The sequence below is a fragment of the Branchiostoma belcheri genome, unplaced genomic scaffold, assembly GCF_001625305.1.
Source record: "Branchiostoma belcheri isolate BF01 breed outbred unplaced genomic scaffold, Haploidv18h27 scaffold177, whole genome shotgun sequence".
Taxonomy (NCBI): Eukaryota; Metazoa; Chordata; class Leptocardii; order Amphioxiformes; family Branchiostomatidae; genus Branchiostoma; species Branchiostoma belcheri.
In genome coordinates this window covers 421204-434749 of record NW_017803235.1, presented here as the reverse complement: position 1 = coordinate 434749, position 13546 = coordinate 421204, and the positions used below count along the sequence as shown (strand labels likewise).

At 40.1% G+C, this 13546-nt stretch overlaps 1 protein-coding gene across 1 annotated transcript in view; it reads left to right on the top strand.

Annotated features, from left to right (window-relative positions):
* The window catches only part of LOC109467177, a 33382-nt gene extending 21275 nt beyond the window's left edge, over positions 1 to 12107 (top strand). Inside the window, exons 11-23 of the mRNA XM_019765121.1 lie at positions 209 to 508; positions 994 to 1169; positions 1348 to 1543; positions 2022 to 2168; positions 2277 to 2478; positions 3826 to 3984; positions 4282 to 4377; positions 4756 to 4899; positions 8933 to 9046; positions 9200 to 9322; positions 9476 to 9598; positions 11511 to 11633; positions 11787 to 12107. Coding sequence (XP_019620680.1) covers positions 209 to 508; positions 994 to 1169; positions 1348 to 1543; positions 2022 to 2168; positions 2277 to 2478; positions 3826 to 3984; positions 4282 to 4377; positions 4756 to 4899; positions 8933 to 9046; positions 9200 to 9322; positions 9476 to 9598; positions 11511 to 11633; positions 11787 to 11986 — 2103 coding nt within the window. The 3' untranslated portion in view covers positions 11987 to 12107. The remainder of the gene's footprint in view (positions 1 to 208; positions 509 to 993; positions 1170 to 1347; positions 1544 to 2021; positions 2169 to 2276; positions 2479 to 3825; positions 3985 to 4281; positions 4378 to 4755; positions 4900 to 8932; positions 9047 to 9199; positions 9323 to 9475; positions 9599 to 11510; positions 11634 to 11786) is intronic.
* The last annotated feature ends 1439 nt before the right edge of the window (positions 12108 to 13546 follow it).

The following is a 13546-nucleotide window of genomic DNA, read 5'->3' as shown; positions in this document are numbered from 1 at the left end:
CGGTCCCCCCATGTCAAAAAAAGCCCGGTCTAGGTAGGGTTAAACTCATTTTTAATTCGTATCAACTATTCTATTTTATATTTATTGATACACATAATATCGAATCCTTGAAGGATTCTAGATCCTAATTGGCTTTGAAATTCCAGTCCAGTGATGATCTAAGATATTAGAACATAGACATAACTCATTAAGCATATTTTACGTGTAGGGTCGTATCCTGAGTTCGGACTTCCTCCTGCCCGCTGGAGAGGCAGGTTGTGAAACCGCCATGTTGGCGTTCCTTCAGGAAGACAACACCGGCGTGCCCACATGGAAAGACATGACCGGAGGAAAGGAGTTCACGGTCGTGTTTGACATGCCGTATGACATCCCGGGGATTCTTCGGGCTCAAGACGTGCTGACACTTAAGTTCTATCGTCACAAGTGGTTCTCTACCAGGAAAGGGTCTGTACCACATCTGTATGATGGCTACAAAAACGGGGGAAGCGAGGACGACCAGGCGAAAAAGGTAAACAAATCAGAACATACGGAACATGGTGCATTCAGTTCGTCACCTAAACAGTCTTTTAACAATCTTCAACCTTCTTATAACAGTTTTTAAAATGTTAGTAAAATGTTGAAGTTTGTTTCAATACAAAGATTACACAGAGATCAAATTTTCAACGACCACTGTCACCATCATCAGGGCACTCCAGTCATCACAGAGACGGTGGACGATATAAACTGCCTGGTGCTCTTGACCTATTGCTTACGTCACGTATCCGCAAAGTCTCGTGTGATTAAGGTCACGTGTCTGTATATCGTAACTCTCGTGAGATTATGTTTTAAAGTAATTGGTCATCCATTATCCTGATTAAGGCGACAGTGGTCGTCAAAAATTTGATCTCTGTGTGATCTTTGTATTTAAACATTTTACTATAATCACTACCAACACATATGAACTTTCATGACAGTTTTACAAATGCAGTTCTACATGACATGACGATTCCGCAGGTCAGCGTCCAGGGGCTTGTCATGACGTATGATGAGGGAACAGGTGTCTTTACGGTGACGGAGGACGACTTTAATGCCTCAGTTACACTACTGACAGACTTACCAGACTGGGTAAAAGGCCGTGACGTCGCCAGAGCTGAGTACAAACAACTACTCAACCACTTAAGCCAGAAGAGGTAAGTAAACCCACTACCGATTAAGTACTACCAATATGGGATTTAGTGGTCTCACAAAGAACAACTCATTTTTAAATACACATTGAATTAGAAATGAAATATTTTAAGTAATATAATTAACACGTTGATAAATAATAATACTATGATGAATGTAGAATTTTTGGTTGCTCTTCTGCAGTGACACAGTTGGAGACGTACCGTGTAGCATCCAATGGACTAACGCGCATCGCTTTGATCCGACCGATGGAGGAAAGTGCATCCACTTCACTGCAGCATCAGAAGGCGACATCTTTGTTGTGTTTGCCAGCATCCCGCAAAACCATGAGACATGGATATATGTACAGATCACACCTGAGGGAGTGGCACTGTATAAGGTCAGCACACGTAGTCATAGTTTTCTGAATTGTCACGTGAGGTACCTTAACCCGTCAAGGTTTCCTAACATACACAATGCATTTTACGAAAATTAGGATTAGAGTAGAATTTTGTCTTTCTTTCTATATATTCTTCTTCTTGAGTAGCATTCACTAGTATGTAGTTTTGTTCGAAGGTCACGGATTTTATAAAAGCTGAGATATGCGCATCAGTCTGAGCATTGGATATTTATCTATTCATCCATGGTACTAAAAGTAAGGAAGATGTCAGTAGTTTGAGATATCAGCATGAAGCTATTCCGAGGACTATCTACATTGTTGTATCTGGAGCAGACACCTTCCTGAACTTTTATCAGGAATGTATTTTCTGATACATTCGGTTAAGATAGTGTAAACTAAAGTATTACTAAAGTTACCGCTGTGCGCGGTAATGTGTAATAGGACTAACAGTAAGAACATGTTTCATACAAAAATGTAGGCACTGCGGCTAAAAACCACCCAGCTGAATGACAATGCCGGCGGTCTGGGTTCGGCAACCCTGTACCAGTCGTACTTTGTCTGTGTGACTGAAGATGTGGACGACACGACAACAGTCATTCAATTCGGCAAGACGCCTGACAACGAGGTGTGTATATATAGTTCTAAAATTTAGGCATTCGTACATTGACAGAAAGGCATATTTTTTTGGACAAAACATCATTAATATCTTTTTTTTTACTAAAATTCATAATAGGAGCGTCCCCACGTCTGGTTGAGTTTTAAATTCAACGAGTTGGCGTCCCTTCGGTACTATTCCTTCGGCAGTGGGGAGTCTCCTGTCAAGGTGATGGGACTGTCACTGCTGGACAAGCCGGCAAAGGACTTCATCATCTGCCGGGAAGGGACGGAGTTGATCAACGGGGTCTGTCAACAAAAATGTCACTCCGAGTGCAACGGTACGTTCGTCTTTGCATTTTGATGTAACCTTGCTTGCTTGTTTTATTGCGCTACGTATACCTAGTCAGGTATTAAACCTGAATTATTGCTTATACTAGCCTTGAAGATTATCGGTGAACACATGTGCACTGCAATCATTCAGACATGGAATCTTGTGTGTTATTTAATCCTACAGTCATCATTTAAGTGTCAAATTGTACTAACATTTTCAAAGGTTTTATTTTTTGCTTCATTTCTTTTTGTATGTCTCTTAAATTCTGAAAACTCCTGGTTTCACCTTTAACCCTACCTAGACCGGGGGGGGGGGCTAAAAGTGCCCGCGGCAACTTTGATGTCACCTAGCGTCTGAACGGCTAGCCGTAGAACGGCCAAACTTGGTGACTTTTCCTAGAATATTGTTGGCAACAATTCTCTATCATTGGAATAAGATAATAATTTTTTGTGTTGCCATGGCAACGGGTTTCTGACAGGCATTTTTTGCTAAATTTAGTATTTTTTGTTTCAACAATAGAGTTTTATGGGTTTTATGTCAAGTTACTCATGGTTTCTAATATTAATAACATCCTTGATAATTTAATGTAAATTTCATCATTAAATATGCATAATTCATGCTAATTTGATGACGTCATTGGCCAAAATCCAAGATGGCGGACCATATCATTAAAACAGGTATATACGGGTTATTTTCATTAAAATTTCATCAATACTTCCATTTCTTTTTCCAAAAAAGTTGTAAACGAAGGTCTTTAGTATGTTTACAGTTTATTTTAGGCTTTATCATGAAAAAAACTATTTTTGAAAATTCAAGATTGCTGATCCAAGATGGCGGATATCTTAAATATGCATGACGTCATTTTATGACGTCACCGGTGTTGCTATGGGCAACATAAGACTTAGTACACCCTAATATTCTGTCATAAACACTTTTGGTACAGTTATGTTGAATACCATTTAGTTTTCAGGGAAAAACCTATTTAGACGGTTTTGGCCAATAAAATCACATTAATGACGTCATAATGACGTCATATTACGTCATAACGACATAAAATTTGTGGATATGATAGTTTTTTACTAGTACACCATTCTCTGAAAATTTGGTGGTCATACGACATACCGTTCGCGAGTTCTTAGGGGGGTCAAAAGAGCCCCCCCCCCCGGTCCCCCCATGTCAAAAAAAGCCCGGTCTAGGTAGGGTTAATCTATTTCATTTTTGTTGTTGAGCCATGTAATTTTTATCGGTGCAGTTGTCTACTGTAGATAAAATAAGATAAAAACATGGCCACCATAGAATCATTTTGTAGCAAAAGAAAAGGTCATGCATTCCTTTTTCCTTTTTTTCTTCACAGGATGCCGCACAAGTGGATCCGACTCTCCAAATGACTGCATCGCCTGTAAACATCTGAAGGTGTCCTACCCCTACAGAGAGGGACAGACTGGTGATTTCGAATGCGTCGCGCAGTGTCCACAGCACATGAAATCTGACACTGCTACAAAAGCATGTTCATGTTAGTAATGCGTACATATACTATTACAATAGAAGTTTCATATGTTTTAATTTGAATTCAATAATTAGTCTTTTGTTGTTTTATATTAAAGGTAAATACAGGTATAGGTATTATAGACACTAGATTTATAGTTGCTTTAAACCCTCGCAAACCTAGCTATTATTGTTTTTGCTCTTAAATTACATTTATGTTTTAAGAAAACAATATGGCGTTCGCGTCTTGAGAGCTGTGAGTAAATTTTCCTGAAGATTATATATAATAAATAGGTGCTTTTGTTAATATGTGTTTTCTTTCCAGGCATTAAGAGAATGAAAGAAACCCACCCTGATGGTGTTGTGGACTGTGTGACGGAGTGCCCTCTGACACACTTTGATGATAACAACGTGTGCGAAAGTATGTTGTAATATATTTTTACGCAACAGATAGTAAAAAAGCACTGCAGAGTGTAAATGTCAATTAATTTCCACTGAATTGTAAATTAATTCTGGCACATTCTTAGTGATAAGCTTTTTGAATTCTAATGTCTATTCTATTTTTAAATAGAAATAAATGGTAGCAATCACGAAAAAGGCAAATACTTTAAATAGTATTCTCCTTTTTCGTAATTGCTACCGTAATATTAAATCACACAATCTTGTCAGATTTATTTCAGCAACGTTGTTTAAAGAAGTTTGTTATCCTAAGGTTCGTCCAGTGTTAGCCTATTCCAACTATTTTTTTACCTATTGAATACATGTAATTTTTAATCGAAAGCATAATATTTCTATGTAGAATGCAGCAGCCTTTGTAAAGATGTCAGTAATGAAGGGAAAAGGACCTGCTCCGGACCTGCTTCAACAGACTGTGACACCTGCAAGTATCAACATGAGGGACGCTGTGTAGAGGGATGCAGACCTGGACAGAAAGCTGTGAAGGGTTTGTCATGTTTATTGTCTTCATCAGAAACACTATGGAATTGTCTCGCCGTATTGTGGGTGACTGCGGATTTAAGGAAATAACTCTTGAAGGCATTATTCGACGTCCGTAGTTTTTGGCAGGCAGATTACCGTTGTTAAGGCCAAAGTCAAGTGCATGTTGGGCTTCGTGGGAGGTCCTGTTGCATTCCAAAATGTGTTCCATTCCAAATCATGATTTGGAATAAAACGAAGTGGAATGTACCTGCATTCCAAAACGTGGTCCATTCCAAAACATGATTTGGAATAACACGAAATGGAATGCCTGGCCTGTTGCATTCCAAAGCATGGTTTCTCGTAATCACATGTCTGGGGGCGGAGCCTCGTACTTCTGAGGGCGTGGCTAAATGATACGTGTCTGGACAAGTTTTATATTAACTTTTATCTATCATCGTAGGGAGACATCTGTGAGCTACAATTGGTAACTTCACTGTTTGGCTTTGCCGCGGCCGAGCGAGTAACCCAATATCCCCACATATATGCTAGCTGGGCCGTGGAGACCATAGCCACATTCTCACAAAATTAAGCTTATTTGCGTAATTTCATGACATAAAGTAATGCTTGATATTTACAAACTTCACCTTAACCCTAAACAGTACACCTGGGGTCCGCGCGGACCCCAGCACTATATATTCTGTTGTATCTTTTTTGTTTCTAAAGATTTTTTTCTGAAATTTTAGGTAATTGTCACCCACAAAGTTGTCTCTCAATACATTGCAGAAAACTCCGTTTCTACCATTCATAAAAAATTATATCTGATTTTCTTTTGGGGTCCGCGCGGACCCCAGCCGGCTTTCGATCATAATGGATACATTGGCGTTCTTATACATTACCTTATTTCCGTTTTTATATGTTTTTATGCACTCATCTTATGTCTACCAAGTTTTCAGAGAATGGTGTAGTGATAGAATTAAATTTTAATAACTTTGGTGTAATTATGACGTCATATGACGTCAGAGCTAATAATATAGTCCGCCATATTGGATTTTGACCAATGACCTCATCAAATCAGCATATTCTATGCATATTAAATGATTTAACTTATATTTAATTATGTAAGATGTTATTAATGTTGGAAAAGAAGTGTAATTTAATATAAAACCAAGAAAATTTTATGTTTAAACCAAAATTAATTCTATTTTGAAAAATAGAAACCCGTTGCCATGGCAACACAAAAAAACATCAACTTACTAGTATCAAACTAATATGAACTTTTTTCCAGAGACATTTTAGGAAAGGTCTCCAAATTTGATACTTCTAGCGCAAGCCGTTTAGCCGCTATCTGAGATCAAAGTTGGGCCTCAAAAGCCCCTTCAGTCTGAAATGGGTTTAAAAATCGGGTATTTCTTCTTGTCTTCTTTTCTTCACCAAAAAATAGAAAAAGTTCAAAATGTATGATATTTGTTTGTAATGTGGACACAGAGGTTCCCACATCAGTTTGCAAAACAATTGAGCTGGTAGCATGTTGATAATTTCTAAAAATTAGCAAAAAACTGCTCCGGGGTCCGCGCGGACCCCAGGTGTACAGATTAATCAGTCCGGGAAGGTGTACTGTTGAGGGTTAATATGAAAAGTTTTAAGTATAAATTACGTTTTCTCTTCTGTGTATAAAGAACTATCACGTAAATCTATTAGCGGGAAAATAATGAGAAACCAAGGACCGATAACCAGGCCATGGAACATCAAACCAAGGACATTGTCGTACTGACTGTTCATGGACGACATTTTTCCCATACAGCTCCAACGTGCTAACACCATCGGCACTCTAAGTTCGACGACATGTTCAGACAAGTAAACACGACGTGATTTAATTAATAACACAGTATCTGTATACAGGCAGCCAACGGACCAAAAATGAATAATTAATCACAACTCCTTTCAGTCATTCGTGATTGACAGCGTGGCCGGTCACGTTTTGGATCATTCCAAATCGTGATTCAGTTGCGCCATGATTTGGAATACAACGTGTTGAATGCCTGCTGCATTCCAAATCGTGGTCCATTCCAAATCATGATTTGGATTAACACGTTTTAGCAAAATTACTCGAGTTAACAAAATAACTCGAGTAATAAATGTTCATGATTTTGGTAGGCAGGTTACCGTTGTAGAGACCAAGGTCAAGTTCGAAAACGGGCCTCGTGGAAGGTCCCTACGTCGCTGCAGTGAAACTTTTGTGTTAGAAATATAATGACCCTACCTCACCAACCTCTGCTTGGATTAAACCGGGACATCTTGAATCAGTTGCTTAAATTGAGGGGCTGTGCTATAATAACTACAGTGGGAGGAGGAAATGTTGCACATGCGTCAGATCATTCCCTAAGGCCAAACCAAGTATTTTTTTTGGGATGACGTCCAGTAGAGACCTTAAATTCAATGCTACATGATGGGCCAAAAAAAAAAAAACAAGATCTAGGTTTGGAAAATACATAGTTTAGTCTGAAGTATTAGAAAGATCAAATGCGAGAACACAAATAAAAACAAGTTAAATCAGGAAAACTTTAATACAAGATCTAGGTTTGGAAAATACATAGTTTAGTCTGAAGCATTGGAAAGATCAAATGCGAGAACACAAATAAAAACAAGTTAAATCAGGAAAACTTTAATACAACAATTGCTGTGATGAACAGACAAAAACACAGAAATATATTATCAAAAATATAGAAACTCACGAAAAAGAACAGCCATTTTCACTCTATCTATGACATTCCTATTCCCCACGTCAGCCCAAGGTGAAAATGAAAAACGTACAGACCGTTTAATTGCACAGCTAGCGACGAGAAATGTGATTTGACAAGACAGAAAAACCAACCGACGGAATTTTCCTACAGAAACAAAGCTCTTTGCAGAAACTCATTACCAAAGCTGATTGCCATCATAAACAGACGTAAAATACCTTGCATGGATTCTAACAGAACAGAAGAGTAAGCTACAAAAAGAATGAAAGCTATAAAAACTATGTCGCAACTGACATAATAGAGGCGACAAAAAACACATGTGGAACAATGGAGTTAGCCTTCTAACTCCCTGGTGGAACATAATTAGCAATTAATTAATGCAAAGCGTACATAGCCTAACCGGGCTTCAAAATTATTTGACGTAACTGAAAAATAACAGGACGCTATTAAAGACGAATTAAGACTAGAAGCAAACTTCCCCAGCGATATCCATACGGCCAGCACCGATTAACGACGTTTTGAATCGACGAAACTGTGGTAATATGACGGGAAATTGTCGTAATAGAATACAACATCATTGGCATGTAGTCCAGTCTCGTCTGCACCCTGGGAGGACACCGAAATATTTGTCAACCAATCGACGGTTTTAAATTAGGGCACTGTGACAGTCAATAACACAGAAAAGCATTCACATATTATGCAGAAGCATATGCGAACCATACTAGTGAATAGAAATCAAGAACAAGAATTCGGAGATTTCATACCTCCATGAAATATGGAGAGTTGATGTGAATGTTTTGGGGGGATTTGTCACATTCAACAATAAGATCATAATTACAATACTCTGGTTAAATTTATGGTTTTCTTATCTCAAATTATAATATTTTGCTTGTAAAATTGGTATCTTTTGGCGATACATGTTCTTATTAATTATACAAATGACCTCTATATTACAATCATATATGCATATTAATGTTAACCTTTAAGTAACTTACACATGTAACAAGGTATAAAATTCATCATTCACCATTAAGAAATCACATAATTTTCAAATTAATTTGGGATGGCCACTGACGTGCAGACCGAGCAAGTTTCCGGTTTAGTCATCTTGAACAAAGTGAAATCAGAGGGATGACCAAGAAGAGACACCTCGCCCGTCCGAGTGTCTGGCGCAAATGGAAAGGGGACTGGGAGCCACATGTGGCTCGGGGCCTGTGCCCCAGGCTGACGGGCGTAGCTTGAGTGGCCAAGGCCAATAAATCATAATGACCTGTCGGGCATTTTCTCACCATGGCTTTTACTTATTTCCTTACCTTTCAGATTGCTGTTTTCCATTCACGTACGAAGGAAACACCTATAATGCCTGTACCAGCGTCGACCATGACCGTCCCTGGTGTTATTTATCCGATGGCTCCTGGAAAAACTGTGACGGAAGTAAGTTCATTAACACGCTGAACCGTTTCCTTCTACAATTTGCCATTCTGGTTCAGGCTGACGGGCGTAGCTTGGGTGGCCAAGGCCAAAAAATCATAATGACCTGTCGGACATTTTCTCACCATGGCTTTTACCTTTTTCCTTACCTTTCAGATTGCCATTTTCCATTTACGTACAAAGGAAAAACCTATAATGCCTGTGATAGCGTCGACCTGGACCGTCCCTGGTGTTCGTTAACCACGGTCTACAATGGCTACTGGAAAAACTGTGACGGAAGTAAGTTCATTATCACGCTAAACCGTTTCCTTTTACAATTTGCCATTCTGGTTCAGGCTGACGGGCGTAGCTTGGGTGGCCAAGGCCAATAAATCATAATGACCTGTCGGACATTTTCTCACCATGGCTTTTACTTATTTCCTTACCTTTCAGATTGCCATTTTCCATTTACATACAAAGGAAAAACCTATAATGCCTGTACCAGCGTCGACCAGGACCGTCCCTGGTGTTCTTTAACCACGGTCTACAATGGCTATTGGAAAAACTGTGACGGAAGTAAGTTCATTATCACGCTAAACCGTTTCTTCTTCTCTTCTTCTTCTCTTCAATGCTCAACATCACGTTAGTGATGACACTGGCATGTCATAGTGCCCTGCTGCCTTCGTCAGGCATGTTCTGGCGAACCTGTTTATTTTCCAAACCGTAATCCCATCTCATTAGTCCGTAGTCCGTAGCCTGGGTCGGGAATCCTTAAGGGCACTGTAAAACCGCACTGATCAGTGACTGTTGGAGGCACGTGACACAAAGGTGTCCACGGTAGGTGCCTCCACCACTTCGCAGCTAAGCCTGTTCCAGTCCTTCACTGTTCTTGAAGGAAGGACCCTCGTCTGTACTGTGTCCTTGTGTGAATAAGACGGAACTGTTTGTTGTAGGTTCTACGTTGTCGTGGAGGGAGAGGAACCAATTTGTTCTTGATAATTGGACACCAAAGAAGCTCGCGTTGTATCTTGTAAAGACAAGTTAGCCGTGCCACCCTCCTGCGTTTCTCCAAAGATGACCAGCCAAGCGTACTCAGCATACTGGTCACGCTGGAGGTATTGTGGTAACGTCCGAGCACAAACCTTGCCGCTCTTCTCTGGACTGCTTCTAGTTTATTCACTCCCTTCCTGGTGTACGGATCCCACACTGTGCTTGCATAGTCGAGTATGGGCCGTACAAATGCTTTGTATACATATATGCTTTCTCCTTTATTCTCTTAGAGCAGATCTTAAGGTTGCGTCTGAGAAATCCCAGGACCCGATTTGCCTTATTTACAGTATTGCAGATGTGTGTGTGTCCCAAGCCATGTGTCGACTCATCGTTGTTCCCAGATAGTTGACAGTATGTACGGTAGCTAGGGTGTGGCCGTGTAAGACGTAAGAGCTCACAAGCGGTCTTCTACGTCTAGTCACCGACATTACCACGCATTTAGAGGGGTGGAATTCCATGTCCAAACAATTCTCCCAATCAGCCAGGCGTTGGAGATCTTGTTGGAGTTCTGCCTGCTGCTCTGTGTTGGAGGTGACCTTGTACACGCCAGTGTCATCCGCAAACAACCGTGCCCGAGCGGATAGTTTGTTTGGCAGGTCATTAATATAGGCCAGGAACAAACAAGGGCCCAATACCGAGCCCTGGGGGACTCCTGAACGCACGCTAGCATACGTTGAGCTGTGGCCGTCGACTATGATCGCTTGGCGACGGTCACTGAGGAAACTACGGATCCAAGTAAGGGCTGCATCTTGGATACCGTATCTTTTGAGCTTGTGTAACAAAAGAATGTGGTTAACCCTGTCGAAGGCCTTCGCAAAATCCATGATCAAAACGTCTGTTTGACTTCCTTCTTCCAGGTTAGACGTGACTTCTTCCACAAACTCCAAGAGTTGGCTTTCGCACGAGCTCCCTCTTCGAAAACCGTGTTGGTTATCATTCAGAATGTTGTGAGATTCGAAGTGTTGCATCACTGAGCTTACCACTATATGTTCAATTATCTTGCACGCAATGCATGTTAATGATACAGGTCTGTAATTTGCAGGGTTGTACTGTTCACCCTTCTTAAATATTGGTGTGACAAATGCACTTCTCCAGTCGTCTGGGACTGTGCCTGATGCCAGTGATGATTTACAAACAATAGTCAGTGCAGGTGCCAGTTCTTCTGCTAACTCTCTTAACACGCTTGGGTTGATTCCATCCGTTCCTCCGGCTTTGGTGGATTGAGGTTTTTCATCAATTTCTTCACTCCCTCACATGTGATTTGGATACTGTCCATTACTGGTGTAGTTGTGTCTTCAATTCCAGTCCAGTTTCCTTCTACAATTTGCCATTCTGGTTCACGCTGACGGGCGTAGCTTGGGTGGCCAAGGCCAATAAATCATAATGACCTGTCGGACATTTTCTCACCATGGCTTTTACTTATTTCCTTACCTTTCAGATTGCCGTTTTCCATTTACGTACAAAGGAAAAACCTATAATGCCTGTGACAGCGTCGACCATGACCGTCCCTGGTGTTCTTTAACCACGGTCTACAATGGCTACTGGAAAAACTGTGACGGAAGTAAGTTCATTATCATGCTAAACCGTTTCCTATTACAATTTGCCATTCTGGTTCAGGCTGACGGGCGTAGCTTTGGTGGCCAAGGCCAATAAATGATAATGACCTGTCGGACATTTTCTCACCATGGCTTTTACTTATTTCGTTACCTTTCAGATTGCCATTTTCCATTTACGTACAAAGGAAAAACCTATAATGCCTGTAACATCGTCGACCATGACCGTCCCTGGTGTTCTTTAACCAAGGTCTACAATGGATACTGGAAAAACTGTGACGGAAGTAAGTTCATTATCACGCTAAACCGTTTCCTTCTACAATTTGCCATTCTTGTTCTGTGTCTGACATGGCCAAAATAACCCATGCATGCTAAATCCCTTTATGTAACTTTTTCATCAGGACCCCAATGCTTACTCTCTCACTTGGCTTATTGTTTAAATTAGTGTACAAAAATTGTCCATGCATTTATTTACATACCCCTGCCATTAATATATATGACTCTTACGGCCCCAAGTTGTTTTCATTGCAAGCCGGCCATATACACCGTAAACCAATGATCACATTACTTTACGTTTTTTTCAAAGCATGTACAATGTAAATTATGACACTACTTAAGATAGCAGAACAAAGTTTTCATAGAGCACCTCAGCATTCGCAGATATTACTCTTGATACTTTTCCCCGCGAAAGAACTTGTCTCAAATATTATGTTTAACGAAGCAAAACATATTTTTTCTCATTTTCTTCCTCTTCTACTTATCCAAATAGTGGCCTCTGACCTGACCAATGACATGATTTGTTTACGTCTGTCAGACTCACCGTAGTGACTGGTGTTGGGGTAACATAATGTTGCAATTATATGGACTGCTCCTGGCACCATATACTAGTAGTACATGTATGTGAATGTGTTTGAGTAAGAATTAACAGAGCAGTTTTATGCGTTTGTTTTGCACTTGCTACTTCTCTAGTTTCAGATGGTTTATGTACAAAATAACCAGAATTGATGACGAAAATATTTCTAAATGGAATAAAAATTCATGTCTTTCTGCCAGCGTCAGTCATTTTAGCTGGAAATTTCTTTTTCAATGGGGTTGCCCTACATGAACATCCCTAATTTTGAGCAATAATTATGCAGATAATTTTTTGTGTTAATTTTTTTACCAAAACTAAAGAGGTTTAAGAAACCGAAATCAGTTGGTCTTGCAGCTTAAGAGATATAATTCCATCCCATATACTGTTATTTTCCTTCCGAATTATTCTGCGGCGTAGACAGTCGGTTGACTTCAGGGTGAGCAGCTTACAAAATGAATTATTATTTACTTGGGCAAATTGTTTGCGTGTCTGCATAGTTTTAGGTACAGCAACGGATCGATAAACAGTTGTCCTCGTCATGCCTTTTACTTTTTCCTTACCTTTCAGATCGCCCTTATTCATTCACGTACAAAGGGAATACCTATCATATGTGTAACAGCGTCGACCATGACCGTTTCTGGTGTTCTTTAACCACGGTCTACAAGGGCTACTGGAAAAACTGTTAGTTTCCTTCTGCAATTTGCCATTCTGGTTCTGTGTTAAACGTGGCGAAAACAACCCATGCATGCTTCATCTCTTTATGTTTTTAAACAAACGCGTTTGAGTATTAGGGGGAAATATTGTCAATACACTGAAATGGTGTCAACACTTTCAACATTTAAACAGACAATTAAAGTCGTCCCTAAAAAGACAAGCATTAAGCGATATACGCTGACTTGTTCTTGCCCCACATACACTACTGTAGTACAGTATGGGACCAGGGGGGAAGGGTCACATGGATAAACTCCAGAAACTTCCAAATAAAGCAGACCGTATCTGAGGTACATACACACCACACCCGCCTTAGGGCTCAAGGAGGACTACAGTTGTTAAAAATTCATCAAAACG